The following is an 11,171-nucleotide window of genomic DNA, read 5'->3' on the forward strand; positions in this document are numbered from 1 at the left end:
TTGTTCGATGACACTCCTTCCAATGCCATCTTATGTTTTTTTTTTATACAAAAGAACTCCATAAATTTAATATAATAAAATAGAAATTTTAGGGCCTGTTTGGATTCGGGAACAAAAAATTTTAACTTTAACTTTAACTTTAACTCAACACACTACACAACAAAAACACATATTTCTCAAGTCAAAAATTTTAATTTTAACTTTAACTCAACACACTACATAACAAAAACACTCGTTTCTCAAGTCAAATTTATAATAACATCTCATTTGTCATTTTCCATAATCAAAATCAAAATCAAAATCAAAATCAAAGTCACTTTAACTCTGAATCCAAACGCACCCTTAATAATTTTAGAATGGTATCTTGAGTTTTGATACAATAGATAATCCATTACAAATAGGACTACTCATAACACAAGTTACATAACAACAACGTAACTGAAAATGTCTTCCACTATTGTAACTTTCTTTAGTCGAAAAGACGGGGCCTAAATCCAATCACAAGGCAAAGAAAACTGGAAATACAAAAGCGGAATATCAAAATTTCTCGCAATCGTAGTATCTCAAAACAAAAAATACAGTGTGTGGTTAGTCAATGAATACTTATATCTATATAAGTTATTTCCGGAAAAAAAATTGTTTATTACTATACTGATTAATTAGGACCTGAACTACAAAATTTTCAATTAACATGAAAGAAAATAATTTTAGAATTAAAGGGAGACGAGGTGTTTGGCAGCCATATTTTACCCACCTCGAGGTCGAGGAGATCGGGAGCTATTTTTCAGATGAGTTTTTTTTCCTTCTTTTTGGTTTTTTTTTTTTGGTTGGAAGAAAAGTGTGTATTTTGGAAATTAGTTCGAAGACCATATCAGTTTAGCTATTTTATCGGGAGACTGTAATTATTTATCTCCAGTTAATTAGTTATTAGATAATCAACTTAAACTTCGGCCAGCCATCTAATTACCTGAATGCACGTACTCTCTCACAATCACATCCCCATGCATGCAAAGTCGACAGATCGACCTGTCGTTTATGACAGACATTAACGTTTGACTTGCTAAATCAAGCAACCCTCCCCCAGCCCTATAAAGGCCATTGCCATGGCCTCCATTGTCCTCAGGACAGCGGGCAAAGGAGAGGAAGAGGTGAAATAAAACCCCTCTCCTTCTTAATCTCTCTTCTCTCCGACAATAAAAAGCATCTCTTAGGGGCGGAGAGGTGGCGCAGAAAAAAAAAATTCATAAAAATTGAATAAAAGGAAAAAAAGAAAATGGGAGCGAAGATTGTCGTATCAGCAGTGTCGATCATTCTGGTGGTCGGCGTTGCCATCGGAGTGGTTGTCACTGTCCACAAGAATGGCAGCAGCAGCGGGTCCGACAAGTTGAGCCCTCAGATGAAGGCCATCTCATCCATGTGTGACCCGACCAGCTACAAGGAGGTCTGCATGCAGACCCTCAGCTCGGCCACCAACAACGGCACCACCGACCCAAAGGAGCTCATCAAGGCCTCCATCAATCTCATCGCCAACAATGTCCAGAGCAGCCTCAACGCGACCAAGTCCTTGTTGGCATCCGTCAATGACCCCAACGTACGTTTGAGAAATTAAAACCTTGCAATATATATCTTCACCAAAAAAAAAATTGCTATATACATAACAATGTGATAATATGTCCAATGTGGCGTACTATATATATAGAGGTTACATATTTTTTGTTTTTCTATGTTTCAGATCAAGTGGTCGCTTGAGAACTGCCACAAACTGCACGAGACCGCAAGCGAGAGGCTCCAGAAAGCCATCGCCGCGGTCACGGATAGCGACCTGACCGGGTTGGGCGATCGTGCTGCTCAGGTACAGAACTGGCTGAACCCAGTGATCTCAAACACGGTGACGTGCATTGACGAGTTGGACGACTCCCCTGCCAAGGAGCAGATCAAGAGCATTGCCTCCAACATCAATAAGATCACAGACAATGCCCTTGCAATCCTCGGCGAGTTGCCCAAGGTCCTCGCTGCATTCGACATCAAGTTGAACCTCACCTCCTTCCAGACCAGCAGGAGGCTTCTCCAGGAGGACGCATCCACTGAGTACCCCTCATGGTTCCCGGTTTCCGACAGGAAGTTGATGGCCCGTGGCAAGCGTGGAGGCCATCCCACTGGCCCCAGAGCCGTAGGTATCGCCCCCAATGCAGTGGTGGCCCAGGATGGTAGCGGCCAGTTCAGGACCCTTGCCGACGCCCTCAATGCCTACCCCAAGGGCCACAAGGGCAGATACGTTGTCTACGTGAAGGCTGGTGTCTACCAGGAGTTCTACGTCCTTACCAAGGAGAAGGTTAACGTGTTCATCTATGGAGATGGCGCAAGGAGGACCATCATCACCGGCGACAAGAGCGTCATTAAATCCCACTTGAAGACCTCCCAGACTCCCACCTTCGGTAAGTTCATTACACACACACACACACACACACACATATATATCCCGAATATATAATTATATATGTGATGAACGATCGATGTTGGTGTGTTTCCTACATATGCATTCTGATAGCGTTAAATTTCCAACAAAAACATGACAGCCGTGGAAGCAAACGGATTCATCGCCAGGGACATCGGATTCACAAACACTGCTGGACCCGATGGAGAGCAGGCTGTGGCCCTCCGTGTGAATGCCGACATGTGCGCTTTCTTCAGCGTCAGGATTGACGGGTACCAAGACTCCCTGTACGTCCAGTCGGGCTTGCAGTTCTACCGCAACTGCGTCATCTCTGGAACTGTAGACTTCATCTTCGGTGACTCAAGCACCATCATCCAGAACTCCCTGATCATCATCCGCAAGGGCAGGAAGGGCAACCAGAACACCGTGACTGCCCCCGGGAATGAGGAGCAGCACGAAACCACCGCCCTTGTGCTCCACAACTGCAGGATCGTCCCTGAGCAGCTTCTTGTTCCTGAGAAGTTCGTCATCAAGAGCTACCTCGGCAGACCATGGAAGAAGTATGCCAAATCCATCATCATGGAGACGGAGATCGGGGACTTCATCCAGCCCGCTGGGTACCTATCCTGGAACGGTGACCAGACCGGCTACTTCGGGGAGTACGGAAACCGCGGTCCTGGAGCTGACACCAGCAGAAGGGTCAACTGGAGGGGATTCAAGATCATGGGCAAGGCTGATGCCGAGCAGTACACCGTCCAACGTTACCTTAACGTCAAGGTCCCATGGGTCCGCTTCACCGGGATCAAGTATATCCCTGGGCTGTTCAGGCCTTGAAAGCGACCCCCAGAATGGCATGCATGCATGCAACGTATAAATATTTTTTTAAAAAAAAAAAGAAAAAAGATACACATATGCTGCTTGGGGGGTTCACCTTGTGAAGGGAAAAAGGGAGTTTAATTTGGATATGTTATGGTGACGACCAAAGTGGTTTTGATGACATTCTTTTTCTTCTGAAGTGCAAAAACAGAGAGATAAAAAACTTCATCCCATTCATCAGGAATAAAATAGCAAATTATTTTTTTGCAGTATTAATCGAGCTCCTATCCTAACTTCGTCACGCTTCAAACTCGAATATTGGACCTTAAAAAAAATGTAAACATACATTCACCCAAAAACGTATGCTATAAACACATCAAAATTATAGATATTATAGAAAAATCTCACTCTCTTTGCTTAATTAAATGACAAGATCGAAATGGTGTAGCACAGGGATTCAAAACCTCGTAACCAAAGTGCAGTCGATACCCGAAAAAGACTACTCTCAGCCTTTAGGCATTTGAAATTTACTCCCAATGCAAATGGAAATCCTATATATTTAATAAAGAGGCACGGATAGTCCTCTAGCGAAAATTAAACCTATAACCCCTTAGTCGACGGGTGAAGACGTACATCAATACACTGCACTGTATTAAATGGAAATAATAGAAGCAATTAAATGAAAATTGTTTAATGAAAAGACATTAATTAAATGGAACTTTCCATTTTGTATGGCCCGCTCCATTTCGAATGGGCCTAGCTGGGCCCAAAATGTCTCGTGGACGACGTTCATTGCTGCAGCGGGTGCAGGTGCATGTGCACCCGGGTGTACGGCGACAAATACAATGGCTCATCTGTGACTGTTTTCCTTGTCCTCCTCCGAGGAGGTTTACCACTTTACATCTTCTTCAATAACGTAAACCCTAGAAGTAGAAGCTGACCTTCTTCCCGGGCAAACAGAGCACATGACAATGGGGATGACTCGTGGGGTTCTGTGGAAAAATCTGCTGCGGGCAGTGAATCAAATCGAGCCTCTCTCAGCAGGTTCAGCTGCAACTCGTCATTTTGGACAATCAAGTCTTCGTTCAGCACCTGGCGGTGCTGCTCGTTCATTTCGACGTTCCTTCTCAGCTGGTAATTCTCTGCAAGCAATTGTAGCTGTTTGACTACTATAATCTCCTCTCGGGAAAGATCAATTTCCAATTTTTACAGTCTTCGAGCTTCCATTTTGCATTGGATGTATGAACGTCAGCTCTCTTAGCCACTTGGTTTCTGTCGCTTCGATGCTCATTACTTTTCAGGGACCCCTGCTTACTTTGATTTTGCTTGTTCTTGTCCATTCTCTATCTGAAGTGGCAGAGTTGCAAGCTCAGTTATCTCCTGACCTCCTTAAGATGATGGAACAAAGGCTGTCTGCCATTGAGCGGAGGAGTGCCTGCCTTCAGAATCTCATAAACCGGGTAAATTTTTCCTGCATTGATGTCGTTTTCTTCTGGGTTTCGCGTGATAGCTGTTGAGTTGCCTGTATATAACAGTTTTCTTCTTGAGCAATCGCGAAGCGATAGAGAATATACTGTGAGTACAATTGAGTGCTCTTTCATGTTTAATTTGTTCATTTGAAGACAGCCAGAGATATCACAATCTGAGTACTCGAGGGCGAATAAGGAGCTTCGGAAACTCAGGGACTCGATGGAACTCATCATCGAGTTGAGGGCCAAACAAAAAGTAATTGTTTGCTTAACAATTTCTATTCTGGTTCACTGGAACTGGACAGAAAAGATTGAAACATGCCCTGCCCTTCCTTATGTAGGAAATCGATGGTTTGAATTCCATGGTGAGAGAGTCTCCAGAGGATAGGGAGATGCTTGATATGGTAAGTGATGAACTAGGACAGGCTATGGCAGAAGAGAAGAGGCTGCAGAACTTGCTGCTCAAGTCATTGCTACCAAGGGACGATGCTGATGAAAGAGACTGCATTTTAGAGGTGAGAGCAGGTAATAAATGCTGTGCAGTTGTTATCTGAATCTCAAGTTTGCAGATATTTTGTTCTTCTCCTTCTCGTGTTACTTATGAATCTCTAAACCAGGAACCGGTGGGGAAGAAGCTTCTTTGTTTGCAATGGACATCTTTAGGATGTAAGTTACAAAAAGCGGATTTAGTCCTTAAATTTGACTTGTTGATGTATGAAAAGTTATTGTTGACCGGTTTTATATTTCAATAGGTATGAAAGATACTCTCAGAAGAAAGGTTGGAAATTTGAAGTAGTGGATATCATGGAATCAGGCATCAAAGGATACAAGGTATTGCAACCAACATCTGTAATGATTTCTCGGTAGGTGGCAAACACTGTGGCCTTGTTATGGGTATTCAAGTCGTAAGCTTCCTTTAACAGGAAGCTAGTGCAGCAATTTCTGGTGCTGGTGTATATGGCAAACTCAAATTTGAGAGTGGAGTACACAGAGTACAGGTAAACTTTTCCAACTGACTTGAAAATTTTATGATGGCTGTTGAGTCCACCCCTCCAGCCGCCCGTACACCCCCCCCCCCCCCCCCCCCCCAACACACACAACGCGTTTTAATTAAATATGGCTGTTGATTTTGAAGTCAATTTCCTTGTGGCAGCGAGTTCCAGTGACCGAGAAGTCAGGGCGTATCCACACCAGTGCTGTATCTGTTGCAGTCCTTCCTCAAGCTGATCAGGTCCATTAATCTGTTTCTGTAAATTTGAATTTAATTTAGTTCAGAGAGCCCTTGTCTATACTCTTACGGAGTCATATACTTTCCTCTTTCTTTCGGAAAAATTTTCATTATTGAAGGCTTCTGCAGGTCGATGTTCAGTTGAGAAATGAAGACCTGAGAATTGATACTTATAGATCGGGTGGTGCTGGAGGTCAACACGTAAACACCACCAACAGTGCTGTTAGAGTCACTCATATACCTTCAGGAATCGTAGTTTCCATTCAAGATGAACGATCACAACATATGGTACATTAATATGTTAGAATTTCTGACTGGATTTTCATGTATTAATGGAGTGCCACTCTGTCAGGACTTTGACATCAACTCAATTTTGTACAGAACAAGGCTAAAGCACTTAAAGTTTTGTGTGCTAAGCTATATGAAATAGAAAGATCCAGAATTCATACAGAACGGTCAAAGCTTCGTTCTGAGCAGGTATGTTGCATATAAACTCCTTCAGTACTTGTAGTACTTGTGCTGTGTTTTCTCCTTCTAAAGAGATAATTAAAAAAAAAAAACTCATTGGTTTCAATTAGATTGGTAGCGGGGATAGATCCGAGCGAGTTCGCACCTACAACTTCCCACAAGGGCGTGTTACAGATCATCGTGTGGGCATCACTCATCATGCTATCGATGATATATTACAGGGAGAGGATCTCGATGTCTTTGTAGATGCACTTCTTTTGCAGCAGGAGATGGATGCAATCGCTTCTTTCAGTGCTGACCAGTGATGTTATTAGAAGTTCCAAATAAAGATACTTCGGGATATAGTCCGAGAAAAGTTCTCTGAAAATATGTTGTGAATTGTCGTATTACATTGAGAGATTTTGATTCCATGAAAGAAAACTATGTAATTGGTTGATTGAAGTCAAGAATGAAACCGAAGCCTTTTTTCTTCTGGGAAACGAGAATCTCTGATTACCATTGGGATTCTTGTTATTGCTTTGATTCTGAAAAGATCCAGTAAGGGGTACACCTTCTCTTTAAATATCCTCTTCTCCTGTTACTTAAAAGAATGAACGAGCTGGAGATGACAGGACATGGAGTCGAATCATGACTTCACTGATGTGAGAAGAACGTCGAAGTCACTGAGAGTCCATTCCGCCATTTCATCTTGGTTGCTGACAAAAATTTCAGTGCCCACATCAATTGAAGTCCAAGTTCGTCTTGCTGGAGCAGTACCGGGGTCCTATAATCAATAATGATAGCCCAAATTTGAGCATTGGTCTGTGAAGTACCTAAGGTTTGTAGAAAGAAGGAGAATGATACACAAAATCAGTCGGATCACTGACCTGATAGAAGTAGAGCCTACTAGACAACGCCCCAACATCAAGCTCCCAAGTTCTGGCATCTCCGATCCAACCATCGCCTTGCTTTGTGGGATAGCCGTACTTTGCCCAGATGGGGTGAGGCAGCAACTGAACCAGCTCCTGCGCCTGAGGGTTGCTATAGGGGTCGCAGGTGCTCGTGGGGCCATCCAAGTGCTGAGCGTTCCCGGGAGCGCAGTAGTAGTGATAGGCTGAGTAAGGGAAGTTGGCAGTGTCATTTCTGAAAATCTTTCTGTTGCCGGGAGTGACGTGGAACAGAGGGCAGTTTGGCAAGCTGCGAGGGCTGCACCAGGAGGGCGTGTCGGGGTTTATGATCATCTCACAGTACCTTGTGACATCGGTGAGTGTGTCCCCATCACAGGGCGACCCATCATTCTTCCAGCAGCTGCCAATGTCCATGAGGTAAAACTGGCTTTTGGGACCTCCCCCTTGCTTGACGTCTAGTGTCAGTCTCACCTTGAAGTTAGGTGATTCTGGAAGCTGTACATGAAGAGAAATGAACTGAACGGTTTCAAAATGATCCTCTATAGCCACTTCGCGTGAGGAGGAAGAAGAAGAAGCAATGCAAAGAACAAGAGGCTATACATCAGAAGGACAATCATCCCATCTTTTGGTTGAACGAGTAACTTACTATTAACAGAAAAACCAACCGCTATACTTTTTAAGGACAGTCCAGTGGACATGAGTAAGATCTCTTCAAATGAGATAATTTGCCGTGTACTTCACCATGTCCATTTCCTGGTCTTCCAAGTGACTTATTCTGATTAGATATAATCTCCAACGAACACGGCAGGATAAGTCTATTGGTTAGATATGGATATGGAGTTTCGTATATACAATCATTCGTCTAACCTACTCCTCAGAAAGGCTTCTCCTTCCAGGCTCTCAGCTCATATCTCTCAGCTCATAAATGATACTGCGAGACGAAAATTTCGGCCTATTGGAACCGAGATAACAAAATCGTAAGACGTTTGCGGTGACTTACAGATTTGAGCATCCCACTGGTATCGTAGTGGTACCCACCGGAGAACCCTCTGGTGGCATCAGCTCTTAGGTAGAGCATAAGCCATGGATACTTACTGGAAGTCTTGAGCTTGTGATGAAATTCCCAGCTGCCAACACCAACCTTCTTCTCCCATATTACTTCGAAGTAAGAAATATCTTCTTCACCACCTAACCCGAAGTAACCCAAATCATAAGTTCCATTGAAGCCTCCTCTCATCATGGTCCCATTGCCCAACAAATGTGTTTCTTGATGATGAAGAATAGGTTGGTTCATACACCCGATCCCGAAGCAGGGAAAGTTCTGCGAGACAAAAGGTTGCACCTTTTTCCCGTTCTCGGGGCAGAGACCGGAGCTCGTGTCAAAGTTTCCATTTTTAAGCATGATGGTCCAGAACTGCCATGGTCTCGGAGTGTCATTGACTTCACATAATGAGCCTAAGTAGAGCTCCTTCTCTGCAGCGTAGAGATCGGGGTCGTTCAGGGCATCCGGGTTTAGGCCGGAGAATGATTTGCCAACTCCTAGTTTGTTGTCAGCCTCTGTCACCCTGTGCTTCAATCTCAGAGTTGAATCTGCAAAAACAGTGTTTACTTGAGATTCCTTTCTCGGCATCTTTTGGTGGATCGGGTATGTTAATTTCAGGAATGTTTCGCATATTGAACAATTACCAAATGACCGAAAGCAGAATGCCAAGGCGCCATTTTTTAAAACATCAATGTAACTGTCCTGAAAGAGAGAGACAAAGTGCTGCTAAATAAGAGGTAAAAGAAGAAGTACCCACTAATACTGCGGTGCTCTCTGTGCTTCCTTCTCCTTTCATGCTTACTTCCCAAGAGATCGAAGCAGTCGGCAGCCCTCGGGCTTCCCATCCCGGGAGCTTCTCGCCCGACTTCATTGCAGAAGTTCCAAGCTTCGAACCCGATTCTGAGCCCATCTCTTCTCATCCCGGGGTCTCCCACGGCCGAGCTGTAGTGCTCTGCACCGGAAACAGAGCACAGCAGCATAAGCAGCATACCCACCCAGAAGAAGAACAGAGTTCCCGCAATGAAATCCATATTCAGAGAGTGGCTACTTTGCTTGGGAACAGAGAAGATGAAGAGGGTAGCATTTATATGTCAACAGGAGAGAAACAAAAATTGAATTTTTAGGAGAGGTGGGGCAGTAGTGTACATGGAGGGAAGTAAAAATCAAATTGTCTGTTCACACACTGCATTATTTTATATGATCATTGTCTTCTAGGAATTAGCAAAAAAACATCTCTCCTTCCGTCTTTTACCTCAATTTAAGGAATGTCCATGGTCCTCCTGTTCTTTTTAGCGGGAAGAAGCAATGCAGATGTCTTATATAATCCATTAAAAAAAATGAATCTTTTTTTCAAAAACTTAATTTAGAAAGAAAAAAAACGGCTAATTTGTGATTTTGGACATCATGAGTGATGAGTTGAACACATTGGATTTTTTTACTGGCGAATGAATTTGTCGCTTCAGATGCATTGAGTTGTTTCGATGGGATGAACTTGGGGACACTCGTGGAGTCTTGGAACGTGATTTCAAGGGGAGGTCCTGAAGTCCTGAGGTTCGAGTTACACTAATATAACAATTAATGGTGCATAATAACTGCATTCCAAGATAATCTTGGCCCGAAGAACCCATAATCCGATTGTATTGTGAACCCAATAGGTTGGATCCTCAAGTGGGCAAAAAGAAAAGAGCCGAAGGTATATTAATGTGTCGGGTGCTTTGATTTACCGGGGGAGTTAAAGACCGATGGACATATGAGAGGAAGAGGAGCAGGTTCCTCTGCAATGTGCTGCAGATAAATTAGGTTGTGTGTGGGGTAGTGTCCTTTGTTTGGTCAAAAGATGTTGAAAGAGCCATAACGGATTTGGTAACAGCTAAATCTTTATTAAACTGCCCGACCAACAACATATATGCCTCCGGGTTCCTCTTTGAGATAGGACATCTTCAAAAAGTAATAGAACATGTGACCGGATCACAGGTTCCGGTAAAGAATACAGGCAACTGATATATATTACATGGCACACGAATGAGAAGCGTAATGATTTGCAGTGTAAGAAGTGTCGCGGGCGCATTAGAAGTCATCCGAAATCTTAAATTTGTCTCGGGGGGAAGCGAATGTTAACTATATGGAATTAGGTTGGTCGTTAGAGTTGAACTGTCATTATTATGCCGCCTGTCGAGACACGTGCAAAAAAAAAAGATCAATCGGAAGTATGTTTCGGGGTAGAAGTCTTCTGTTATAATAATCGATCACACTGCGAAATGAATCCACAAAGGAAAAGATATGATGATGTATAGGCAGGCCAGACAATGGAACAGGTATAAGATGACTTGGCGGCCTAACAATCGCTGGAGTACATAACATTATACAATGTGAATGATTTTTTCCTTTGCAGGATCCTTAGAATAAGAGAGGTCATTTCAGAAGCAACTTCAGCTAATGCTTCGTGATCGTAGGAGTCAAGATATAAGAATGACTATCGGAGGATAAAATGACTTTGGATTGATAACCGATGGTCTGTGCGAGATATGATAGTGGAAGTGAAATGGATAACCATGACATCTTGTTCGAGCGAAAACGTAACGTATAATGTACCATACCTGTAATTATGAACTAGATGGTGGATGTACCAGCCGAATATGATGTAATAGATGAAGACAACTCAGTTGTTTGACCAATCCTTTTGTTTATTACAGCGACAGTTTTATGCTTATTGACTTCCCCTCTCAGATTCTCCTCTAATCACGGGGATAAGCTTATAAAATGGGATGGGTTTTGGAAGAGCAGTTAGGATACGATGTCCAAGTAGTCTTACTGTTCTGGGACAGTT

General features: G+C 43.2%; 3 protein-coding genes across 6 annotated transcripts; 2 read left to right on the top strand and 1 right to left on the bottom strand.

Annotated features, from left to right (window-relative positions):
• Positions 1-1,113: 1,113 nt before the first annotated feature.
• Positions 1,114-3,485, top strand: LOC116195002 (pectinesterase 4-like). The gene is made up of 3 exons (XM_031523946.1): positions 1,114-1,591; positions 1,733-2,435; positions 2,577-3,485. Exons 1-3 carry the CDS (start codon positions 1,274-1,276, stop codon positions 3,266-3,268), a joined length of 1,713 nt encoding a protein of 570 aa, XP_031379806.1. The 5' UTR covers positions 1,114-1,273; the 3' UTR covers positions 3,269-3,485.
• A 633-nt stretch (positions 3,486-4,118) lies between these two features.
• On the top strand, positions 4,119-6,887 carry LOC116196297 (peptide chain release factor 1). Of its 3 annotated transcripts, none has more exons than XM_031525953.1 (11): positions 4,119-4,384; positions 4,610-4,710; positions 4,877-4,975; positions 5,061-5,244; positions 5,337-5,385; positions 5,472-5,550; positions 5,643-5,717; positions 5,855-5,950; positions 6,077-6,235; positions 6,329-6,424; positions 6,526-6,887. In XM_031525953.1, exons 1-11 carry the CDS (start codon positions 4,216-4,218, stop codon positions 6,718-6,720), a joined length of 1,302 nt encoding a protein of 433 aa, XP_031381813.1. In that variant the 5' UTR covers positions 4,119-4,215; the 3' UTR covers positions 6,721-6,887. The 3 variants fall into 3 exon arrangements, with proteins under 3 accessions (XP_031381813.1, XP_031381812.1, XP_031381814.1); XM_031525952.1 differs by having other exon boundaries at positions 4,121-4,384; positions 4,604-4,710; XM_031525954.1 differs by having other exon boundaries at positions 4,122-4,384; positions 4,604-4,710; positions 5,873-5,950.
• LOC116196295 lies at positions 6,758-9,581 on the bottom strand. Of its 2 annotated transcripts, none has more exons than XM_031525949.1 (4): positions 9,102-9,581; positions 8,303-8,892; positions 7,282-7,797; positions 6,758-7,178 (listed from the first exon to the last, which is right to left on the bottom strand). In XM_031525949.1, exons 1-4 carry the CDS (start codon positions 9,373-9,375, stop codon positions 7,041-7,043), a joined length of 1,518 nt encoding a protein of 505 aa, XP_031381809.1. In that variant the 5' UTR covers positions 9,376-9,581; the 3' UTR covers positions 6,758-7,040. The 2 variants fall into 2 exon arrangements, with proteins under 2 accessions (XP_031381809.1, XP_031381810.1); XM_031525950.1 differs by having other exon boundaries at positions 9,098-9,395.
• Positions 9,582-11,171: the final 1,590 nt, after the last annotated feature.

This window comes from Punica granatum, chromosome 2 (assembly GCF_007655135.1).
Source record: "Punica granatum isolate Tunisia-2019 chromosome 2, ASM765513v2, whole genome shotgun sequence".
Taxonomy (NCBI): domain Eukaryota; kingdom Viridiplantae; phylum Streptophyta; class Magnoliopsida; order Myrtales; family Lythraceae; genus Punica; species Punica granatum.